This window comes from Camellia sinensis, chromosome 4 (assembly GCF_055761805.1).
Source record: "Camellia sinensis isolate YWXY chromosome 4, ASM5576180v1, whole genome shotgun sequence".
NCBI classification, from domain to species: domain Eukaryota; kingdom Viridiplantae; phylum Streptophyta; class Magnoliopsida; order Ericales; family Theaceae; genus Camellia; species Camellia sinensis.
The window spans coordinates 209,257,088-209,283,328 of record NC_138964.1 but is presented as its reverse complement, the minus strand read 5'-3'; the positions used below and the strand labels follow the sequence as shown (position 1 = coordinate 209,283,328).

The window sequence follows — 26,241 nt, the reverse complement described above, 5'->3', positions numbered from 1 at the left end:
TGTAATTTACCCAAATGAAAAATAAAATTTGAAGAAATCTGAACTGTTTTCTTAAATAAAATGAAAAATATTTTCTATCCAAATAGGGTTGACTTTCATTTTTCATTGTACCAAAATGCCAAAAAAATACAAAAATTATTGTCGAAAAAAATAAAAGAGCTTAATGCAATTCACGTAAACTCTAGGAAACTAGCAAATGATTTTCTCCACCATTACTAGTCCCCATGATCACATGTACAAGAAATAGATACTATGAAGTGCAAACATAAATATTTACAAGATCAAACAATCCTAGAAGATATCAACATCAATGAAAAATTCAATAAAAAGGTCAAACAACCAATTTATTTAAAGCAAATAGATAAAATAAGGTCTCTCTCTCATATCCACCATAGTAGCCATAAGTTGTTTACATTACATGCCATGGTCGTCAAAGGGTTTTTTCAAGTTTTCCAAAATCCAGAATCACTTTTGTACATTATTATAGGTTACAACATATGATAGTCATATATATATAGCATTTATATATTTGTCTGATGATGATCAACCACAAAATGCAGCATCTACCTCTGCCTGGTGTATTGTGTCTTTTCAAAGTACAACTCATCAAAGCATCCACCCAGGGATGAATGAATTCATATTTGGGTCATCATGATTTGCAGCAGCATTTATCTGGTTTGAAACTTCAGGATTATACCTGCATTCAAAACCCTTGTTAAATGGAGAATTTTTAAAAAAATGTTATTTATTTAGAAAAAATATATACATTCAAAAAATTATCTAGAATTAAATGTATACTTCAAATTTAAACTTGGTATGGTGTTAGATACAATTAAAACAGATTTGATCCACACATTTCAAATTTAATGCTATACAAACTAATTTTTTTGAAAATTATTCATTTAGACCCTCTAATTTGTCTCATGTCAATTTGGTCCTTGTTTTTTAATTGTATCAGTTTTGGGTTAATTTAGTCTAAGTAATAATATATATTAATAAATTGTAGAAATGGACAAAATAGCCCATTAAAAAGAGAATGAATCATTTCAAATTGAATACTCACATTTCAATCATTTTAAGAGAGTGAATAAGTTATTTTGCCCACTTAAAAAGGGTGTTATCATATAAACTAAATTTATGCATATGATGTGGCCCTTTTTTGTTTTCGAATTTGCTAGTTAATCAAGCTTTTGAAAAGAAAAGATGGATTGAGAAGTTGAAAGATTACCCTATTTGCAAATTGGAATTGCATTCTAAAGGCTGGAAGAACACTTGAGATTGAGGGTGCTGCTGCTGCTGCTGGCTGAATATACTACATTGCTCGCTTCCAGCCCATGATGACCGAATGTGATGTTCTCTGTAAATTTCATCGAGCTGCCAAACATGACATGAAAAGCATATTTTTGTGTGAACATTCAACCAAAAACAAAAAAAAAAGGAAGCATGAACTGAGAATTGATTAAATAAAATAAAGAGTTGGGGCAAATATTTTCAATTCAAAATATTTTGAAATTATTTGGAGTTGTAAATAAATGTTTCCACTTGATAATGAAATATGGACATTGTTTCTATTTACGGTTGTTCATAGTTTTTCCATCAATGAAGTTTTTTTACTGATAAAAAAAATAAAAAAAGAGTTGACACCATTAGAATTTCTTATTATTAGTGATTTTGTTATTCTATAAACATAAAAATCAAACACAAAAGGGAACATAGAATACACATAATATATCTATGGTCATTATCAAAGCATTTATGTGGATGTTACTTACCTTGGTCTCTAAAGCCCTGTTAGACTCAAGCCACAGTTTTTCCTGTAGTTGAAGGATAGTTTGTCAATATATCGAATTGAAAAGAAACTTACTAATTTCCTAAATTGGGTACCTTGGTTTGAAGATCATAAAGCTGATCGAGCATAGATTGGGTCTGCAAACCAGGTCAGAATCACATTTAGGGATCACATAATAAACCTCTAGCTCAAAAAAAAAAAAGAAAAAAAGAAAGAAAAAAAAAGAGAGTTTACTTAACCATGTAAGATGTGTTACAAACGGGATATTATTAAATATTCTTAGACTACCACGTGTTTATACTCCCCAATCAATCATCATTTAACTTTGTTCTACCTCCTTGGTACATGATCCATTAACTCTGTTGAATTCTTCATCCCACTTTGTCTCCTCAGCAACTGTGTTTACCACCATTCCAGTGTTTGAGTTGTGTACTTTGACTCCTGCCACCTCAACATCTTCTTCCTTCTGCTTGCAACACTCCTCTAGAACTTTTCCTTTCACTTCACTGCCACATATGTCGTTGGAACTGCTTTCTTCCATGCTATTATGCTTCATGTTACTAGAGTATGTTACTAGAGTCTGATAGAAGATCTTCACACACAAGAATGGGATGAAGTTTTCCCTTACACTCCAATACTATAGTTTTGTTTATAAACTCCATACAAGATGTAACTACTCTGATTCTGGTATGGGAGAATACCTTTGGTTGGCAAATATCTCCATCCAAATTGAGAACTGAACCCCAAAGGCTTCCAATGCTATCATCTACCGACCAGCAACAGTTGTTATAGCACTTTCAAATCTGTCTAAGGGTACTTTAAGTTCGAACAATTATCTACTTGAAGAAGTTAAAGCCACTCTACAATTGGGGAAATCTCTTGGAATCAATTTCAATGGGAAAGAAGATGTTGTTCTGAACAAGATTATTGAATTAGAGCTACAGGATAAAGAGAGAACCAATAGAGAGGGGTAGGCCTGTGAAGAAATGTCGAGTCTTGCAGCTTTTATGTCTGTGGGTCATTGGTAGGATTGTATGAATTTTTTTTTGGCTTAAAGTTTCAAGAGTTGGAAGCAAGATTGTGTAAAACTCTACTGTTGGCTTTAGTGTGGTAAGTGTGGAGGAATTAAAGTCTGAGTGCTCTTGTAGGTTATAAGCTTTTATAGAGCTGGTCTCTGGGTGACAACAAGTGTTGGTTTAAGTTAGTGTTAGTTTCTCACCAACATTATTATGCTTTGTTCCCTTTTTTTCTTTTTTCTTCTTCATCCTTATTGATATAATCTCATATGTAATGTATGTTTTCTTTATCAATAAAGATTTTCTTTGCTAATAAAAAAAAAAAAAAATCATTATTCAATATACCTTCTTATGTTCCCCAATCACCAAATACAATACTCACCTACTCATTTTCTCCACCAATCATAATAATATGAAATACCATGTGTCCATTCTCTGGAAATATTGAATAATTACCCGTCACAATGTGCCTGGAGTCGGTTTGCTACTACTCTTATCCCTTTTGTAATGTTTTATGTTTCAAAAAAAAATGTGATCCCTAAAAAGAGACAGGTGCCATGGATTGAGTTGCATTAAGCGTTAGAGAAGAGAAAATACAAAAAGGTCTTCGAGAGGGAGGAGGAAGAAAATCCTTTAAGCAAGAGGGTGTGAAAGGAAAAGAAAAACTCCAATGAGAAAGAAGTGTCCATGCGAGGAAAAGACTTGTAGGGCTTGTAGTGGTGATATAAAAAAATCTAACAATAATAGAAAATATTTGGGTGCATATACAATGGAGTTTACCTCCAATATTCCAACAAACCTACCATCAGGGCCATCAATAAGTTGAAACTTCCAGAAATATAGAAAATTTCTACACATGGTTCATTGGTGTGGAAATGAATGTTAGTATCATGAAAGGGCTATTGTTCAAATTTGAAAGTGAGTTACGAAGTATGAACACCTTTAAGAAGGTGTGTATCTATTTTTGTATCCAATATTGATACTTATAGAACACTTCCTAACATGTGTCAAACACATGACTAAATGTTTCATATTAATTAAATCTTTTTTTTACCAAAAACTTAGATACATGTAATATATATTATAATGTTAAAAAAAATAACTTAGAGGATATAATGATAAGAGAAAAATTTTATAAATTTATACACATTAATCCCTCCTCCTTTAAAATTCAGAAATTAGTGTTAATGATCACAAATGCCACTAATATTGTGGGAAAGAAGCTTTCTTGTCCCTCCTCTCACATGAGGATGAGGAATTGCTAAAACACCTGAAATTTTACACTCAAACTATTATGATTTAGATCAAATTAACCCTGCCATCTATAATTAAATGGAATCATTTAGCCCCAAATTATCAATTTCAGTTCCTAGAAAAGGGACATCTTATTCAATTTTATCTCAACCATCTCACAGCTTCTAGCTATTGACTTTTCTCCCATCAGAAGTTAACATTAGAGCTTGAAATCAAATGATTTTGCCAAACATTATAATGAAATATTAACTTAAAAATATACCTTTGATGATAGTCAATGTATGTAATAAAAGAGTGGTTACCTTTGTTGACCTAATCTGCCTCAATGTTGTCTCTAGTTGATGCTCAAGATGTTCAAGTTCCTTTATATTCAGAGGGCCTAGGTCTTCCCCAAGAAGCTGTCTACAACATTAAGGATTAGAAGTTATGAGAGAGAAGAGAGAGATATATATATATATATATACACACACACAAAAACACTAGGTCTTTAAATAGACAGAAAAATTGAAGAACCCAGAAAATTAAATTAAATATTTTTTTCATGGAAATTAATTACCTTTGGTAACATTGCAGTGCCTCGTATTTATCTTTCAATTTTGAGTATTCTCTGTAGCTACTTTGCTATGGGGCACAAAAAGAAGTAAATTATGTAAAATGTTGACTGAACAAAATAAGATAATCTATACATTATAATTTGCAAAATATTGAGAGGTCATCAAATTCTAGATTTTTTAATTGTAAAATTACAGATGTTAAAGAATCATTGGTTCTTCCATTTTTTTTTCTTTTATTCTAATATTGACTAATAAATAGCACCTGCCATTCAGGAGAGTTTTTTTTTTTTTAAAAAAAATTAATACAAAAATAGATTTCTCTATTGTACTATTCATTCTCAAAATAGATTTCACTATTGAGATTAAATATGGAAACTATTTTAAGTATGAATAATACAAAATAATATAATGAATTAATTATATTTTATATAAATATTTTTGCATCAATTTAAAAAAAAAAAAAAATTTATCCATGCATAGCACAAGTTTATTACGATTTGAAACAAACTGCAAATATGATAAAATTTAGAGCATGAATTAATAGCATTTGAAAAAGCAACTTACAAGAAAAAGACATTAAATTTCTATTTTTACATTGTGCTAACTAAATTCTCAACATTCGGTGACGAATACAACAATACACTAAATAATTAATAGGTAGTAAGTGTGATAAAAATTAAGATACCTCGATCTCTTTGGCTAAGTGATTAACTTCCGGTGTATGGTAACTGCATTTTTGATACCTTTCAAGTGTTTTGGGCATGCTGAGATTAAGTAAAAATAGAAAAAAAACATGCGAGAATAAGTAACATATGTGGAATTTAAGAGACAATAAAAAGAACATGTCCAAAGAAATTGTTATAAAGAACTGAAGGGACCTTCGAAAGTGAATCATTCCTTGCTTATGAATCATCCATCCTTTTAAAAAAGTCCAACTTTTTTTTAGCAGTTATGAAACCCTCTTTTTTGGTATAAAAGCTCACTTTGTTTCACTGTCAATTTAAACCTTTCTAGGAAGAAAGAAAAAATATGAAATACTTGACTAACACAAAACCCTCAATTACAAACTTTACGCTATCAATTTTCAAACCACTGTGAGTTAAGTTTATATAAAATGAACTCTGTATGGCCCCAAAGTCGTACACCAGCTTACATTCTTATCAAAGTTCAAATTGCTTTTCTGGTAAAGGCACACCTGCAGGCATTGTGTTACTCGATTCATGATTTCGTCTCAAGTCTGAAACAGATTCGTTACTGCAATTGACATTAGACCAAATTATGCACCAGGGGAGGTGTTTGAGCAGCCAATGAAGATGGAGGACTGTCTGTTAGCTTCATTGCAGAGTGTATGTTGGCTTGGATTTGGCTACACTGATGCAAAGGGTGGCTCGCTGGTTTTTCCTCATGTTTTTGGATGGTTCTTTGATGTTGGGGCAGAGCTGGTGTTGTTAGTTTTGTGCAAGGAATGTACTGCTATGCTTGCGGTTGTTTTGTTCTTTTCTTTGGTTGGTTTCTCACTAACTTTTGATAGTGTCCTATTAAGTGATTGGACGTGTATCTCGATGCCAACCTATTTGGAATCATTTTGCCTCGTTATAATACTTTTTGCACTTATTAATTTTTTCTTTATTGATGTAATGACTTGGATTTCATTAATAAAAGTTTTTTTCTTTGTGGCTGATAAAAAAAAACTATTTTTGAAAGAAAATAAAAAAAGGTTCCATGATTCAAAATGAAATAGTTTTTCACAAAAATAAAAAATAATATAAAAATCTTCCCATTAGGTAACGAAAACTTCGTCCCCAACAAGCACTATCCAAGTTTCACAAAAGGAAAAGCGAGAAAGGCTAAATGCAAATCAAGAAATCACTAAGTACTTCACCCAAATCAAATGAGAAAATGGGATTGCATGTTCACAATGTACTCCACAATTTTCTAGAGTATAATTAAGTTGGAAAGCGCATTCACCTCTTAGGAAAATGCATGAAACTATTTTGTAGTTTTCGCATAGAAATATGTAATGTTATTTTCGGGTGTGACATACATTAATTAGAAAGTTTTATATATTTTGATAACGGATAATATGCGGTGATTGTTGCAAGTGATAAAGATTGTATCATAAGTTAATATCAAACGAACTCTATACAGCTTGACTCTATATAGCTTCTGTGGCTGAACATCTTTATACTTTCTCACACTCACTAGCACATTTTATATCTTATACTTTTGTTGCCCCGATTAAGTAGAGAATTGATTTGATGGAAAATTTTTCAAAATGACATCTTTTAGGGATATACTTGGATTTGTACAAATATAAATTAATATTTATCTCAAGTAAGATCATCTCTCATTAAAAGTGAGCTGCAATTATTTTATTAAATTTGTATCAAATCAAGAATAAGTTAGATTTTTCATTTTCAACAGTCATTTTTATTCAAACTGAAGCATTTTGAAAAGAGTAAGTTTAAATTTTTGAAAAAGTAAATTTTTGAAAAAGATTTGATGAAAAGAAAAAGTAGAAATTAAGTGTTTCATATCAAATCAAGTTTTTAACAAAATTTTTAGTCAAAATTAATATGCCGAAAAAAGAGAGGCGCAATGATATAAAATAATGGAAAAAATATAAATGTAAAAATAAAAATAAAAATAAAAATAAAAATAAACCAGCTTTGAAAATTGTAATATAAGTTTAATGTTAATGTTAGCATTTACAGAGTTAAATCAAAGAAACAATAAGAATTGATGAGTGAACAAAGAACAGAACCGACTATAAACTACAATTAAGCAACAACTCCCAGGTTGCTTTCTTGGAAAATGTGTTATTTAAGGACCCAAAACAACAGATTCTTTCGAAAAAGTAATTAACTTTCTCAGGCCATCGCATCGTTGTATCTGATGATCAGAACCTTAAAGAAACGAAAGATATACAAATGTCATCTCATCTCAGGATTCAAAAATATTTCACAGCTACGGTCCCAGCCAAACATGATATTATTCACCCCCCTCTCTCTCTCTCTCTCTCTCTCTCTCTCTCTCCCCACAATAGTTGGAACAAAATTGTTCAAAGTCATCAGCCACAGCCATCTAAATGCAAATAGGGTTCTACAGAAAATGATAGAATTTAACAAGTTTTCTCACTTAAGGGATTGTTTGAGGTGTCCTAAATAAGTGTATTTTTTGTCTTTTTGCACTAAAAAATTGAGGTTGAAAATATGGATGTTTGGGTTAACTTTTTAATTTTTTATAGAAAAATATGTAATAAAAAATTGTAAAAATTGATTTGTAGAGAAAAATTCGAATTGAGAGTTGTGCAGCCGTAATTGTTGACTTTTGGTGAATGATGTTAACTTTTTAACTTTTTGAATAACTTTTTGACTTTTTAACTTTTTTACAAGTTCCCAAACTTGGCCTAAAAAAGGACAAAAGAACAGAAGAGATCTAAACTTGACTGTGGAAAGGAGAGAATTGCAAGGTTTTGTGTGTGTCTGTTGATAGATCTACAACACAAGCAATAGAAAAGAAAAAAATAATAATAAAGATTATGAAACACAAAAGATCTATATCATGATTTTAAAAATGTTACAAATATGGTGTTGATCGAAAGCTTAAATTCTTTTAAAACCCAAATCTGTATCTTGAAAGAAGATCAAAATCAAACCTTGACCCGTATCAAATTAGAGAAAAATATGTGCTTTTAAATACAAAAAAAATTACAACAAGAAGCAAAAAAATGTTTTGACAATGGGATGAACCAAAACCTCACTCAACACAAAAGATCTGTATCATGATTTCAAAAAATGTAGAGTAGTTTAAAATCCTGATACATATTTTTAAAACCCTAATCTGTATCTTGAAGAAAGATTGTACTGTACGGCTGAGCAGATCAAAACCAAACTTTGACCCATTGCAAATTAAGGAAAAATATGTACTTAAAAGAAATTAGAACAAGAATCAAAATTGACAATAGGGTGCACCAAAACCTCACAAAAGATCTATATGACGGTTATAAAAATCAGTATCAGTATTGGTATCAGCAATACAATATTATCTTGGTCAACTTGATATCTGCCCATATCCCGAAATTTAAAAACCAAATCTCTATCATGAAAATAGATCCTATAAATATATATATATATATATATATGGATGGAGAGAGAGAGAGAGAGTACTTGGAGGTGCTACAGAACTCATAGAGCTTGCCACGATTAGAGAAGATGATGAGAGCAACTTCAGCATCACAGAGCACTGAAAGCTCATAAGCTTTCTTGAGAAGTCCATTCCTTCTCTTTGCAAATGTAACTTGTCGATTAATTTTGTTCTCTATCCTCTTCAGCTCCACTCTTCCTCTTCCCATTTTCCTCTTCTTCTTCTTGTTCTTCTTAAATATATTCCAAAAAAAAAGTTTTTTTTTTTGGTTCTTGCTTCTTCTCTTAGCTAGCAAATCGATCTTCTTTTTCTGAGTGGGTACACAATGTGACTAAATGGGTGAAAATAAATTAAAGATAGAAACTGCAAAACCCTAGCTAGACAAAAAGATAGAAAAAGATATATGTATATATAGAGACCTAACAAAAGAGATGTGTGTATATATATATATATATATATATAGAGAGAGAGAGAGAGAGAGAGAGAGAATTTGGGTTTTTGTTCTTCTTTGGATTCTCTGTTTTCAACCTCAGGATTGCTATCTGCAACCCCATACCAAAAATGGGAGTTAGGGCTTGTGTTCTTTCTACTTTTTACTTTCATGCTCTCTTAAGCATTTGGAAATTTGTATCCCACTTTCGGTGAGAGCGCGTGATTGACACGGTTTGGGATTTTGTGGAGGCCATCGCTATTCAGATCTAAAAATTAGATTCACTTTCTACATCTTGTGATGGGACATGATCAAGAAGATGATTAGTTGATAATTAAATATTCTTTAATTATTAATCAATTATTTTCCTAACACATTATTAAATCTAAAAAATGGACTTATATATTATTTTCCTTTTGTGAAAGTGATGGTTAGATTTTGAAAGTTGAGTAATGATACATCTCTCTAATTTTAGAGCTCTAATGATGTGGCAAATAACAAAAAAATAAAAAAATAAAAAAACACAAGATCAAAACATCACATCATAATGAGACCCACTCTTATTAGAGTTCATTAGAACTCTTTTATTAGAGTTCCCAATCATTTTTGTTGAAAGTTAAGTAAACACGACTTGAAGAGCATGAAAATACATAAATTATTTGGTAGTCCTTGAGCCCTCCCAATTTATAAATTTGTTATTTAAAAAACCAATAAAAAATACTGGACTCACTATTTTAATAAATCAATATTAAGTTGAATAAATCAATATCAAGTTGAAACATTGTACTGTTAATGTAATTTAACCAAAAAATATATCTCCAATTTTGCAGCACAAAAAAATTAATAGAAGGATTGATGTAGATGGACCTCATGAAATGCAAGGGTCGAATGACATTTGAAAGAGACAACCTCCTACCTCCTCCAGAGTTTGGTATCAAGAAGCGACCATCATTGAATTTAATTCAATGTTACTACTCATGTCTTAAAACTATTCAAGCAATAATTGTTATGACGAAGATCAAGATGGAAAAAATTAAGACCCTCTGCTACAATGTTGAACAAAAATGGTGACAATGGATCACCTTGACGAAGGCCCCTTTGTGGGCAAAATTCAGGCGTTGGTGACCCATTAACCAAAATAGAAATCTTAGCAGAGGATACACAAGCTTTCATCCAACTCACCCATCTAGATCCGAAACCAAAATTTGAGAGCATATTGAAAAGAAACTCCCAATTGATTGAGTCAAAAGCCTTTTCAAAATCCAATTTGAGAACCAAACCTTTCTTATTGGATCTTTTCCATCCATCAACAATCTCATTAGCTATAAGAATCCCATCCATAATGTTCCGACCACCCAGAAAAGCTGACTGAACCTCACTAATAATCTTGGGCATCACGTGTTTCATCCTATTTGATAACACCTTTGCTAGAATTTTATACATAGAACCAATCAGACTAATAGGCCTATACTCTTCCAAACAAGAGGGACTATCATTTTTAGGAATTAAAGCAATGAAAGAGCTATTGATCCCACCCACCAGTCTTGCATTTTGATGAAATTCCCTCATAAAATGAATCACATCGGATTTCACAATTTTCCAACATTTCTTGAAAAATGCCATGTTGAATCCATCAGGTCCGGGTGCCTTATTCCCATCACAAGTCTTGATTACAGAACTAATTTCCTCTTCAGTAAACTCAGCCTCCAATTGTTCAACAACTTGTGTTCCTCCAATGGTCTTGAAGTGCCCAGATAATTTAGGTCTAACCTTCCAATCCTCAGAGAAATGTTTTAGAAAGTGGGCCTTCACCTCAGCTTTAATTTCCATAGGGTCCTCCAACATTGTACCATTCACGACAATGGAGCACAAAGAATTCCTACTATTCCTGCTACAAGCCATGATATGAAAATATCTTGTATTTTTATCCCCTTTAAGTGCCCAATTCACTCTGGACTTCTGCAACCAAATCCATTCCAGCATTTTACTAAGCCTCCAAACATCACCCCTCACTTCCTTACGTCTAAGACTTTCTGTAGGTAGCAAAGGTCTGACCTCAGCAAGCAAATCAAGGGCATGAGCTTCATCTTCTACACACTTAAGCTTATTTTCCACCTTCCCAAATACCTCCACGTTCCACTGTTTTAAGGCTTGCTTCAGGGCTTTAAGCTTCATGAAGCATTTAAACCCTGCCCAACCCTCCACTACTAGCCCAGACCAACTGTGTTGTACAAAAGATAGGAGATTGGGATGAAGTAACCAAGCATTGAGGAACCTAAAGGGTTTAGGTCCCCAATCCCTATCATCCTCCATTAATATAATAGGACTGTGGTCAGATAACAATCTAGGAAGGCCCCAAAGTTTAAAGTTAAAATTCTGTACCCACTCATGGTTGAGTAAGAATCTATCCAGTCTACTCCATTTCGCCCTATCTTGGGAATTACACCAAGTGAACTTCCACCCAAGCATAGGCATATCGATCAAACTTAAGCAGAAATTGGCTAATTGGAAGAGAAGACTACTTTCTTTTGCCGGGAGGTTAACTCTAATCAAGTCAGTTTTGTCCAATTTACCGGTTTACTATTTATCATTGTTCAAGATTCCTGTTGGGGTGGCTAAGGAGATTGAGAAATTACAATCGGCTTTCTTGTGGGGTGGATCAGATCTCAGAAGAAAAGTGCATTTAGTCCGATGGGAGGAAATTGCAAAGAATAAGAATCTAGGTGGTTTGGGGCTGAGGAGGATTAAAACATTCAATGACTGCTTGTTGTTAAAATGGTGGTGGAGGTTTGGAGCTGAGAACCACACACTCTGGAAAGAAGTGTTATGCGCAAAATATAATGTTCATTATGGGAAATGGTTACCAACTTTGGTAGGGAGAGGTTCTAAGATCTGGACTGATATAATTAATGTAGCTTTGTTGAATCCGGACTTGCATAATTTCTTTATCCATAATTCTCAGATAGCTTTGGGTGATGGGAGTAGAGTTCACTTCTGGTTGGACAAGTGGATTGGCAACGTGTGCTTAAAGGAGGAATTCCCTAGACTCTTCTCTCTATCTAATAATAAGCATGGGGTGGTAAGGGTGTTTTTTGAGAATAGGGGTGTAGCTGATGAGTGGAACCTTGAGTTTAGAAGAACCTTGTTGGCTTGGGAGGAGGAGGAAGTACGTAGACTAGTTTGTTTGCTCAGACGTGCACCGGATCTTTGCAGTGAAAAACCAGATGTATTGAAATGGGCAGCAGAGTCATCTGGACTGTTTAGTGTAGCATCAGCATATAAATGGAGTGAATCCCTTCTTGGTCCGGTTATGGCAATGGCAGGCTCTATATGGAATAATTTTGCTCCTCCTAAAGTACAATTTTTTGGGGTATGGGTGTAGTATGTCAAAATTGGAGAAAAAAATCTGGATGGTCATTCCTATGGCAACTCTTTGGTCTCTTTGGAGGCATAGGAACGAGTGTGTTTTCAATAGACTACAACCAGACTTTGAAGCTCTATGCGACATTGTGAAAGTTCGAGTAGCTTTGTGGACTAAGGCATCGCCATTACAGGTGGCAGCTTCTGTAAATGATTTGGTGTACAACTTGCAGCAGGTCAAGTTCTGTCTGAGATGTGGTGGTTGAGTGTGTTTCTGTTATGGGTATTTATCTCAGAAAAATGTTGTCTGCTCTGGTGTTAAGCTTGCTGGGTCTCTATTTTGGTATGGGTATTTGCAGATTTTTTTCTACTACTTCTGCAGATGCTTGCTGCTATATGACTATCTTTGGGGTGTTGGGCTAGTAGTAGTTCTCAATCTGCGGTGGTTGGTTGGTTCTTCTTCTTCTTTCTTCTTTTTTCCGTTGGTCTCTCACCAACTTTGGGGTGCTAGCAGATGATAGGGGGAGCTCTGTGGTGCCAACCTAGTTGGGATCATTTAGCTCTCTGTGATGCTTTTGCACTTCTCTTTCCTTTATTGATGTATTTTATCTTGTACCTTGTACTTGTTCATTTCATCAATAAAGTTTATTTTTTGCCGATCAAAAAAAAAAAAAAGATGGAAAAAATTAAAACATAATTCATCACACCAATGATTTAAGAGTATATATGGTTCACTTATCAGTTTCTATTCATGGGCGAACATCGAGAGAGATTATAATGAGACATTTTTTCTCAATAATTATTTATTATAGAAATTCATAAGATCACTATAACAAACTATGTCAAAATATACATAAATGCAAATACTTCGTCATTTTCCCGTTAATCAAGTCGTGTAAATAGCCGACATAATAAACATAAGGGCTAATTATATTCGTGATTCTTATAATGTGCCTATTTTGTTAATTTGATATTTATAATTTTTATTGTATCAATGTTGTCTTTAATTTTGAGCAATATTATACATAATTTCAATTTGTTACCCATTTTTGCATTCCTAAATATAATACCTTGAGACTCACATTACTAAATGCACATGAGACTCTCATTCATGCTAAGAGATGAGAAAATAATGTAAAAAAGTGATTGTATGATATCTCTTTTAATTATTTTATTTGCCGATCAAAAAAATAAATTTATATTTAAAGTTAAAAAAAACCTACATTATTTTAAGATGTGTGGTTTAAATGTCATTGTACTTCAGTTTTAACTTAAATAGTTAAGTTTATATACCTTATTTTATAACTCAATATTCGGCCCACTAAACTGACTAATTCGAGAGACTAATCTCATCGTCTACTAACGGAGGGATCCGATTAAAACCTGGACAAAATTCTGTATGAACTGACATCAATAATTTATTTGTTCATCTCAAGCTCCAGGTTTTGACTACTAAGTCAATCCTTTGGATTTTAGAAAGTATATCTTGCTAATATGTATATAAGAAAACCATGACAAATAAACCAGACTTAATAGGTTGCATTGCCATTGGGTAGAAAACACAACTTGTGATTTGTGAACAAATGTTGGGTCATATATAACTATCATGGAATCATATGTAAAGTGACAACCTCCTGGCATGCATGTTAAGCTAGCTACTTCATGCATACACTGATATTTCTTTAACAAAAGAAACAAAATACAAAAGAATAATTTGAGCCAAGTGAAAAAGTTGCTATCTTTGTTGTCCAATAGAACAAGCTAGTCCGTTAAAATGAAATCTATTTATCGAAATGCTTATCAGACAAAATTTAAAAAATATTACTTTATCAATATGTGATTTTTTCCTTAAAAAATAAAAAAAATGCCATGCACGCCAATTGGGTACGAGTGGCTAATTTTGTCGACAACAACGTTGAATTTGACTAATTTAACACATAATTAGGCATGCACATAGGTTTAGTGGCTACAAAAATGCACCAGCTGAGGTTGTTTTCTTTGGCAAAAAATATGATTTGAATTCATACTCCGTGAGATTATGCTTTTTCTTCAATCTTAAATTCGATTGATGTTGTAAAAATGGATTTGACTAAGTCAATTTTAACCCAATTACTAATATTGGGTGCAAAGTAAAGCCCCAAATATAGAGGCATACGGAGGGCTCGACCAATGTCACCACATTATATGAGAAATTCTTTACACTTATAAAATATTCAATTTTTAATTCCTTCAAAATTATGTTATTCATGAAAAAAACTAAGAATTCCAGGATATTTACCCCTCTAGCATCATCACACAATTGATTTGCAATAAAAAGAGTAACATGTTGAAAAAATTGTAGTCAATTTAGTTATACAAATTCCATTTTTTTTTATCAACAAAGAAAATAATTTTATTAGAAAGAAAGGAGAAAGTTGTGCAAATTCTATGGTCAGCTATAATATCTGCACATCAATTAGCCTTCCAATAGACATGGCTAACTATTTGAGCTCTTAATCTGTTCATATGGTACCTACAATCTAAAATGAGATTACTATTGCTTATCAATTTTTCCGATAAGGAGTCTGGTTCAATCCCATTTATTTTGACTTTCAAATTCAACTATTCTTACTATACCCTTGCCCAAACAAGTGGGGTTAGTCTGACTTTGTCTAAATCTAAATTCTCTGCATTATAGTGCGTGGGAGCCGAGTAAAATTAACCTCTAATCGGTAAACAGTACTATCACGACCCAAACTTGTCCCTATAGGTTTAACATCGTAATCGGCTAGTAATTCTAAGATTACCAAAAGCCTCTGAACAGATTAAACAAAATTAAGGGACTAGCGGAAGCAAATACATAAATATAATTGTCCAATGAGCTATGTAGACTTATATGAAACGGAATATTTAAAACTTTATATACATAACCAAAAATCATTCTCACGTTATACCCACACACTTAACTATAGCATCTTAAATACAACCAACAAAACAAACAAAGTCTTAAATACAGAAACAACCGAAGCTTATAACATGTGACACTTCAAGAACCTCCACGTGAGGCACAATGGTTGGCTTGACAAAACGGAAGTCAGACATAAGCCCTTAGGCCTAGTCCTGCACACGCTCACTTACATATATATATATACAAACAGTAAGCTAAAATCCAGTGAATAACATTAACGTAAAGAGGTTAGCGAGTGAATCCCGAACATATCATACCCGTAGAACAGATCATAACAGAATCAATTCTCATATTCGAATATAATAATGGTACATCCTACAGAACACATCACATCGTCATCTGACCAGAGTAATCGGTTTGGGATACCGATTAAACACATATCACCACATTGAAGTGGCCAACGATATCTCATAATCACATGTATGTCATGGACCCGCATTAATATGCCATCCCCTATGACTTGTGACTATCTATGGATGTCATAATAAATTTCAAACATAGGACATTCGTTCACATAAACAAATATCATTTCAGAAATCATAACTTATCAAATCACATTTGGAACATAATTTATATGAACATATCTTTACAATAATGTTACTCACATTAGGCTTCCGAAAACGGTTAATCAATCTTCGAACGTTGACCTACAAATACAAAAGTACATGACACAAATATATCTTATCATTACACATGCACTTGGCCATTACGACTTAGCTTTCTTTACATGGGTTTTTTATTCAGTCCATTTTTCATAATTTGCACACGTGAATCACATTATCGGATTTGCCTCATAATTTCTAATTCAATTACTCATGTCATTTCTTAGCTTATTACACTTTAATGACTCATAATTCATGCCTAAATACGCTCAGAAAAGGATGAGAACAAAAATATATGAACATCGAATGTCTTCAAAAAATTTGCTGAATTTGGCTTGGTCGCTCGAGTGCACCTTTGGTCGCTTGAGCGGACTGCTCTGCCTGCAAAAGTACTGGATGGGTGAAAAACAAGCTCGAGCCACAACTTCTTCGCTCGAGTGGTCAGACAAAATATAGAGGGTTCACTCGAGCCACCAAGTAGTCGCTCGGGTGGTCTGTAAGAGACTGCAAAATTACTAGATGCTCAAAATGTTCGCTAGAGGAACCTGCAAAAATTCTGGATTTTCAAAACAAAGTTTTGAACTTCTAAATGCAAATTCAAAGGCAAAACTCATGCATGGCTTGACTCTAAAACTTGAAAACTTTTTCAAAACATAAACATATGATTTTCACAAACTCTTTTCGCTCAAAACTAATGAATTTACCAAAATTGAGTTCAAACTTCCATGTATATAAGTTTTATAATCCCTTTTTTCTCCAACACCATGGTTTTAAACAAAATTGAGCTCAAAAGCTCCATACATGAGAGAAATCCTTTTCAAAACATGAATTTAAACTTTAAAACATGATGAATTACACATGCATGTATCAAATAACTTACGATAACAACTTAGATGCTCAAAATTAACTCAACATGGCAAAACTCTTCATGTTTATGCATGCATGTAAAGCTATTTTCATTTTCTTCATCTTTTTGACCAACTTTACACAAAATACATGCAAATATCATAACAGCTCCATGATCTCAATACATTATCTCATGAATTGAGGTTATAAAACTCACCTAGAGCCTTTAATTAGTTAGATTCTTGCACAATCTTGATCCTACAAGCAATGATCTTCAAGTTCTCTACACATACACACTTTCTCTCTCTACAAGTGAGCTTACTCTCTCTCTAAGACTTGATTTTAGATTTTCTCTCAAATTGGTGGAGTTGAGTTCACAAATAAGCTAAAGGCTCAAACAAAACACATTTATATAGCTAGGGTGACTTAATATATTAATTAGAACATTTGGCTAACCAAACACAACTTAATTAATTAAACTGAATCAGTTTTTTTTTATTAAACTTACCAAAGTGTTCTAAATATTCCAAATAACATATTCAGGTAACCAATTCCGATTTCGAATGCCGATAAGGCTTTCAATTTTCATATCAAAGCCGAATTCCAAATAGATTTTCCTACAAGTAACAGATAGAAAGCCAAATAGTACACAAAATACACAAAAAGCACATAGTTCCATTCTAAACACTTAGTTAGCATTCTTAATTACGGATTAGGAGTTAATTACGGATCGGGGTTGTTACAGTCTTCCCACTTTAAGAAGTTTGGTCCTCTAAACTTGAGTTACCACATAAATTAGATGTTGATCAGATGTCATAAGTTCATACTATTTTTCAGCTTGTTACAGAGATTTGATTCATTTCCCAGTCATTCAACAGTTTATTGTTCAATTCGATATTCGATTTAGCAGTTCGCCACAGTTATTCAAAGTCATTCAGAAGTTATCAGATGTACAAAACATATTCATGTATTAACCCCATAACAATAAACACCATTCTGAAGTAATTCGGTCATATATAGTTCATCGGCTTTAGTCTCCACAGATTCAATTGTATTACACATCAATACAGAGGTAGTCATTCGCAGAATATACCGATTTCATATACTTCCAAGTAGTCAGGGTTTACAATCAAACTAGTATACTGTTAACAAGTCCCATAGCATCAAATTCTGAAGTATAGTAATATAAAAGCAACCATTCTTTTATTCAAACAGGTTCATGGTAGTGACGGTAATACCGGAGCAATTAACCACGTGTTATACATACAATATTCCTATATTCCCAGAGTATAAGTTACAAAATCCTCTAATCCCATTCAGAGGTGTTCCTAATCAGTTATAGGCATATGGTTAAAAGAATTTAGAATCACATAGTCTACTATTAATAGTTCATATTCTTCATAAGTATCCAAAATTGATTTAAGTTCTCAGTCGGTTAGTTCCCTTAACAACACAATCCGTCATTCGGTTATAAGCAATTCACAATCCCTCACAACGTAATCAAATCAAATGAAAGTCCTATCGGATCATATCAGATAAAAGTTCCATCTAGTCAAATCAAACAAAAGTTTAGAGCGTGTGTCTTCAAACAAAAGTTCTATCAGTTCAAACAAAGGCCTCATCAAACCAAGGTTCCATCAGATCAGATCAAGTAAAAGTTCTATCTCCATCATTTCAAACGAAGTACATTTGGTTCTATAGTTCATACTCCATTTGCTTGGGTGCATAATCAGTAGTTTCACAATTGTTCTAATTTCATCAGTTCTTAAAATCACATCGGGGTCATGCATCATAATAGTTCATATCGAAGTGTTTCAGGTCAAATACAATGTGACATTCTCTAGATAAGTTCACATGTAGGTGTACAAGCATGCAGGTGGTTATATTAAGAGGTAAGTATCATTGTCAATCTAGTAGTTTCCAAATAAGTCTTTCATGTAGGCATATGGTACATAGTAATGTATCATACAAAGTCCCTCGGTGGCACATAATAGCGAGTTGTTCTGCAGAAATTCTAAATCAGTCATACATTCACTAAAGCATAGGTTTATTAGTCTAGTCAAATAGTCTAGTCAATTTTTAGCAATCATGTACACAGTCTTACAGAATACAGAGTTCATTATTTGGGGTGCCTACTTTAGTCACACAATCCTAGAGTCATAGTCCCGATGGTCCAGTTAATAAAACAAATAACAAGACAAATCATTCTGAGCAAAGGTATAGTCATATATGTGCATGTCTAGAATTTATAACACTCCTAGTACGGATTCACAAGTTTGATATACAGATGAACACAAAACAAACTCCCCAGATACAATAGTTAAGACAATGATTTCATGATACAGTAGGTACAAAAGAGTGTGTTGAGTTCGAATCAATTTACGTCCCAAATAAAGGTATATATATATATACAAGTCCAAACATTTTCCATAGCATAGGCAATTTGTTAAATCCGAAGAGTTTAAAAAATGTTCAATAATTAGAGTTTTGTCCCATTAGTTCTAACAACAATTCACACATTAGTAAAAATTAGGGCATGAAGCATAGGTTCATGATTCTAATAATTTAGTTGATTCAGTCAACATATTAACAATTCATCTCATGCCAAAGGTTATACGCATGCCCAAATCGATTTTCACACATACATTTGCACATAATTAAAATAGTACATGCGTCAGTCGTCTCAGTGTTCTGGCATTTTCTGGAACTAGGGTGTAAACCCTTCCTTGTCTAAGATTGCTCTCCTCGGGAATAGAAATTGCTTTTGTTCTTGGTACCGAATTCATACTAGTATTCGACCTATTGCTGTTCAAATGGGCTTGTGGGCAAGATTTAGCCAAATGTCCTTTCTTTCCATATCTAAAACAAGCTCCTGATAGGTAACGACAAATGCCCCAGTGCTGTTTCCCATATTCTTTACAGATAGGTATATCACTATTCACATTACTTCCCCGACTTACATTGTCAAAAGTCCTCGCCTTAAGTTTTTCATTTACGGAGGTCAATGAATTACCGGTCAATTCAATTTTTTGTTTTTTTTTTGTTTCTTACTTTCCCATTCAGTTAATGATGATGACTTTGATATTTTCAAGGCTGCTATGTTTGCCTCAAACATTATGGCCCTATCAAGAACATCCACATACTTTGTCAATTTTAAAACATCAACTCAGTCAAACACGTCTAGGTCAAGCCTACCTTCAAATTTTCTAGCCTTTTTGTAGTCAATGTCTATTATGTGTGGTGCATATCGAGCTAGTTCAGTAAATTTTGCTTCATATTCTGCCATAGTTATATCACCCTGCTTAAGTTGCTCAAACTCGGATACTTTCCTATTTCGGATGCAATGGGGAAAATATTTTTCATAGAAGAGTTCTTTAAATCTATCCTATGTCATACCCTCATTATCATTTCATACTAACATCCACCATCTCCTAGCTTCTTCTTTAAGTGTAAATATGGCCAACTAAACTTTTTGTATGTCAGTATACAAAAATATTTCAAACATCTTTTCGGTCTCTAATCCCCAAGCCTCAACTTTAAGCGGTTCAATACCCCTAAGAAATTCCGGTGGCTTCATTTTCTTATATTTCTGTGTCAGAGTTATCATATCATTATTAATCGACTCAACTTGTACCGGAGACGACGAATGAGGTAAAAATGATTGTCTTTGTTGTTATTGTCTCATAGATTTGGTCAAGGCTTTAACCATTCTTTCTAACCTGCTAATTCTAGCATCATAAGATTTTGTTCCATCTATGTTTCTTATTTATTCCATTTGTCTATATATAAGCAAAGACAATAGTGAACATAGGCAAATAGTTCTTACAAATCACATAAGTTTCATATTTATGTTCATATCAGTTTCACGTTTAATATCGAAGTTAGATTATTCGTTCTTACGCATAACTTCTTTGCTTATATTATCACATAGCCACATACTTTCATCTTCATGCTTAATTCACCTAATTTCTTTGTTCATGCTCAAAATTTTCATTTCCTCATCAGACATGTATAGAAAAATGCACACATACTCAGACATGACAATGTAATGTCCCTATATATTTTCTAGGACATCCTATAGCTCATATGGACCTGTGTGTGCGGTATAACTCGTGCTCTGATACCACTCTGTCACGACTCAAACCCACCCCTATAAGTTAAGTATCATAACCGGCCAGTAATTTTGGGATTACCGAAGGTCTCTGAATAGATTAAACAAAATTAAGGGGCTAACGGAAGCAAATACATAAATATAAGTGTCCAATAAGCTATGCAAACTTATATGAAATGGAATATTTAAAACTTTGTACATAATCAAAAATTATTCTCACGTTATACCCACACGCTTAACTCTAGCATCTTAAGTACAGCCAACAAAACAAACAAAGTCTTATATATAGAAACAACCGGAGCTTATAACATGTGACATCATGAACCTTCACGTGAGGCATAATGGTTGCCTTGACAAAATGAAGTCAGATAGAAGCCCTTAGGCCTGGTCTTGCACACGCTCACACACACACACACACACACACATATATATATATATATATATACAAATAGTGAGTTAAAACCCAGTGAATAACATTAACGCAAAGAGGTTAGTGAACGAATTTCGAACATATCATATCCGTAAAATAGATCATAATAGAATCAATTCTCATATCTGAACATAATAATGGTACATCCCATAGAACATATTACATCGTCATCTGACTAGAATAATCAGTTTCAGATACCGATTAAACACATATCACCACATTAAAGTGGTTAACAAGATCTCGTAATCACATGTATGTTATGGACCCGCATTAACATGTCGTCCCCCATTAGGGTTGAGCAAAGAATCCATGAAATCTGTAATTCGATCCAGTCCAGTCCAATTCAGTAGGTTTGGATTGATTTTTTGAATCAGTGGTTCGGTTCTGGATTGAAAAATTAAAAATCCGTAGTTCACGGATTAGTTCTGGATTGGACCCCACAGTTCCAGATTGGAACCGATCCGGACTGTATACAAGTAGTCTATATTTTTATTAAACACCCTTCTGTATAGTATCTTCTCTTATTTTATATAAAACTTAAATCCAAACCTAAACACGCATAGTATCTTCTTTTATTGCTCTTGTTTGCTAGTTTTTAATGTTAATTTATAATGGTTTAAATACTTATGGTGGAACCAGTTTTCTTATGGTTATTTAAATTCTAGAACAGTATGCCACTATTACGAAAAGACATGTTGTTATTGTGAAACTAATATGGTGCTATATTTATATTTTTATGAAATTAAAGTGTTATATATATATATATTTTTTTATTATTTAATTATGTAAATCTGTGGTCCTAAACCGATCCAATCCGTGTTTAAATTGATTGGTTCGGATTGGTTCCACGATTTAAACGGATTGGATTGGTTCTAATTTTTAAGGAACCGTAGATAACAGATTGGTCCTGGTTTTATCTCAACCCGGTCCAATCAGGACCATGCTCACCCCTATCCCCCATGACTTGGGACTATCTATGGATAATATAATAGATTTCAAACATAGGACATTCATTCACATAAACAAATATCATTTCAGAAACCATAACTTATCAAATCACATTTGGAACATAATTCATATGAACGTGTCTTTACAACAATGTTACTCACAGTAGGCTTCTGAAAACAGTCAATCAATCTTCGAACGTTAACCTACAAACACAAAAGTACATAACACAAATATATCTTATCATTAAATATGCACTTGGCCATTACGGCTTAGCTTTCTTTACATGAATTTTTATTCAGTCCATTTTTCATAATTTGCACAGTGAATCACATTATTGAATTTGCCTCATAATTTCTAATTCAATTACTCATGTCATTTCTTAGCTTATTACACTTTAATTACTCATAATTCATGCCTAAATATGCTTAGAAAAGGATGGGAACAAAAATATATGAACACCAAATGTCTTCAAAAAATATGCTGAATTTGGCCTGGTCGCTTAAGCGCATCTTTGGTCACTCGAGCGGACTACTCTGCCTGCAAAAGTACTGGATGGGTGAAAAACATGCTCGAGCCATTACTCCTTCGCTCAAGTGGTCAGACAAAATACAAAGGGTTTCCTCGAGCCACCAAGTGGTCGCTTGAGCGGTCTGTAAGAGACTGCAAAACTACTGGATGTTTAAAATGTTCGCTCGAGCGACCTGCAAAAATTTTGGGTTTTCAAAACAGAGTTTTAAGCTTCTAAATGCAAATTCGAAGGCAAAACTCATGCATGGCTTGTCTCTAAAGCTTGAAAATTTTTCCAAAACATAAACGTATGATTTTCACAAACTCTTTTCGCTCAAAACTCATGAATTTACCAAAATTGAGTTCAAACTTCCATGTATATAAGTTTTATAAACCCATTTTTCTCCAACACCATGGATTTAAACAAAATTGAGCTCAAAAGCTCCATACATGAGAGAAATCCTTTTCAAAACATGAATTTAAACTTTAAAACATGATGAATTACGTATGCATGTACCAAATAACTTACAATAACAACTTAGATGTTCAAAATTAACTCAATATGACAAAACTCTTTATGTTTATGCATGCATGTAAAGCTATTTTCATTTTCTTCATCTTCTTGATAAACTTTACACAAAATACATGCAAATATCATAATAACTCCATGATCTCAACTATAAAATACATTATTTCATGAATTGAGGTTATAAAACTCACCTAGAGCCTTTAATTAGTTAGATTCTTGCATAATTTTGATCCTATAAACAATGATCTTCAAGTTTTCTACACATACACACTTTCTCTCTCTACAAGTGAGCTCACTCTCTCTCTAAAACTTGATTTGCGGATTTTCTCTCAAATTGGTGGAGTTGAGTTCACAAATGAGCTAAAGGCTCAAACAAAACACATTTATATAGCTAGGGTGACTTTACACATTAATTAGAACATTTGGCCAACCAAACACAATTTAATTAATTAAACTGAATTAGTTTTTTGATTAAACTTGCCACAGTGTTCTAAATATTCCAAATAACATATTCATGTAACCAATTCCGATTTCGAATGCTGATAAGGCTTTCAATTTCCATATTAAAGTAGAATTCCAAACAGATTTTCTTATAAGTAACAGATAGAAAGCCAAATAGTACACAAAATTCACAATAAGTACATAGTTTCATTCTAAACACTTAATTAGCATTCTTAATTACGGATTAGAAGTTAATTACGGATCATGGTTGTTACAAGTGCACAACGAAACCCATATTTGATGTGCCAGATTTAACCAAAGCCCTCTGGACTCAAACAAGTCATTATCGAATAAATACAAATGGGCTGAAGAGCCTGCCGAGTTAAGGGTACCTAGGTCGAGCATCTGAGCCGAGTATATCAAGTATAAGTCGGCATGATCTCATTAGGTGGGCCTCGGTTGTCCTTTTCTAGAAAGTATAGTAGGGAGATGGGTCTTGACATTATGATGTTAAAAGGCTACACTACAAAAGAAAATATCAAAAGAATGGCTAAATAACATGAGGAGAAGGTTGAAAGGAGTATGTTCCAAAAAAAACTTGCACTCTAAGAAACTAATAATACTCTTCTTTCAAAAGAAAGTAACTTGCTTGCTGGAGTGCTAATTCTAGCACCACTGACCGGAATTTTTCTTTTGTTTTAGGTAACAACTCAAGGATCTTTCTAGGACTTATTTCGATTGAAGGAGTATTCTAAAATTATTCCCCACATAGTGAAAGATACATATTAACATATTTTTATTTTAAATTTAAAAGAATCAAAAGAGATTTCTAAATTCAAATTAACATAAAAATTATTACTTATTAACTTTATATTTTAATAATATATTATAATTAAAATTTTACCATAAAATTTATGGTCACTCATAACATGCTTCAATGCAGGCATATTGTAGACACCCCATTTTTGACCGACCTTAAGACTCAGACGTCACCAGTTGAGCGCTCGGTGATATTGCATATCGTGCTCGTTCAGAAGTTTCAGAGTCTCGGCTGCGAGCCTTGCCTCCGGACTTCCGGACTCTTTCGTGCCTTGCCTCGGTTTGTGAACCAAGCTCTGTTTTCTCTATTTTCTCTTCCCGAAGGGAGAGAGAGGTCTCGTAGATCATCTCTCAGTGGCCGAAGGCTACGTTTCGTGGTCGTAGGCCATTTTTCCTATTTGGAGCCCGGTTTCTAGTTTTTCGGAGCCGACGGTCGTGTGCCTCGGTTCGGGACCGCCTAACCACCTCCGTTTGCTCCGGTTTTTGGCACACACCTTGTTTCCTCCCTTTTGAGGAACACTGTGGCCTGAGAGACCAACTTCGTGGTCGAACGCCACCTCCGGTGCTTAACAGCCTGTTTTCGGGGCCCCTAGGCCGCGTGTTTCGGTCCCCGAACCTTCGCTTTGCATCCGTTTTGGTTCATTTTTGGTGGAGACCTTATTTTCATTGTTAGGAAGCTTGTAGGAGGGTGGGAGGCCAGCAATTGTTCTGAAAAGCCAGCTTTATTTCTTCATCGCTCTCCGTCGCCCGTTTTCCTCACTAAAAAGCTAATGTTGACCACCCCGGGACCACTTTCTTTAGCCCTAAACCCCATATTTGTGTTGTACACACCTGGGAGGCCACCAATATGTATAGGCAGGCCAGTAATTGCCCTTGACCCTTTTGAACCCCTCTAAAAAGTTGGCTTTTCTCTCTCCTAGTTCACATTTTCTGGGTTTTGACCACATATTTGTGTTGTGCACACATGGGAGGCCACCTTTTTGGGGTGGCCGGCCAGCAATTTGCATTGACCCTTTTGACCCCTGGCCAGTCGGCCAGGGAAGGTGGCCGGCCGGCCACCTGAACCTTTTGAACCTGGCCGGCCAGAATCCCCTCTCTAAATGCCTTCCAGCTGTACCCTCTGTTTCCCCCCAGATCTTGTATCCGGGGGGGCTGCCTTTGGGAGGGGGGAAATTTGAATTTGATTTCCCCCCCCCCCATTCCTCCACTCTCTCCCTCTATAAAACCAGCACCTCTCCTCCATTTCTAAAGGATACAAAATCAGCTAAGGCACCAGTATAGATACAACTTTCTCTCTCTCTCATCCAAGCCTCCAAACACCTTGGTTCTTCACTATTTACACACCAACCCATAGCATAACACCTCCACACTCCATTCCAGAAACTTGGAGGCCATTTGCAAAGGTCAAAAGCTCAGAAATTTGGACCAAAAGCTGCTGGAGACTTAGGCTACAAGGGTGAGTCCTTATTTCCTCTTTTCTTGCCCTATTTTGCATGCTTTCTTATCCTTTGT

General features: G+C 34.0%; 2 protein-coding genes across 2 annotated transcripts; one reads left to right on the top strand and one right to left on the bottom strand.

Annotated features, from left to right (window-relative positions):
- Nucleotides 1-343: 343 nt before the first annotated feature.
- LOC114256377 (agamous-like MADS-box protein MADS2) lies at nucleotides 344-9,342 on the bottom strand. The gene is made up of 8 exons (XM_028196010.2): nucleotides 8,783-9,342; nucleotides 5,299-5,377; nucleotides 4,616-4,680; nucleotides 4,362-4,461; nucleotides 1,885-1,926; nucleotides 1,773-1,814; nucleotides 1,229-1,374; nucleotides 344-697 (listed from the first exon to the last, which is right to left on the bottom strand). Exons 1-8 carry the CDS (start codon nucleotides 8,965-8,967, stop codon nucleotides 607-609), a joined length of 750 nt encoding a protein of 249 aa, XP_028051811.1. The 5' UTR covers nucleotides 8,968-9,342; the 3' UTR covers nucleotides 344-606.
- A 2,622-nt stretch (nucleotides 9,343-11,964) lies between these two features.
- On the top strand, nucleotides 11,965-12,571 carry LOC145824417 (uncharacterized). The gene is made up of 2 exons (XM_082924066.1): nucleotides 11,965-11,976; nucleotides 12,152-12,571. The coding sequence occupies exons 1-2, from the start codon at nucleotides 11,965-11,967 to the stop codon at nucleotides 12,569-12,571; spliced, it is 432 nt and encodes a 143-aa protein (XP_082780192.1).
- Nucleotides 12,572-26,241: the final 13,670 nt, after the last annotated feature.

What these genes read in the sequence shown, in the direction of transcription:
- LOC114256377 (XM_028196010.2), bottom strand. Translation starts at nt 8,967, where the DNA reads ATGGGAAGAGGAAGAGTGGAGCTGAAGAGGATAGAGAACAAAATTAAT. An exon ending in GCACTGCAATGTTACCAAAG is followed by an intron (nt 4,462 to 4,615) that starts GTAATTAATTTC and finishes TTAATGTTGTAG; the next exon opens with ACAGCTTCTTGGGGAAGACC. An exon ending in ACAGGGCTTTAGAGACCAAG is followed by an intron (nt 1,375 to 1,772) that starts GTAAGTAACATC and finishes CATGTTTGGCAG; the next exon opens with CTCGATGAAATTTACAGAGA.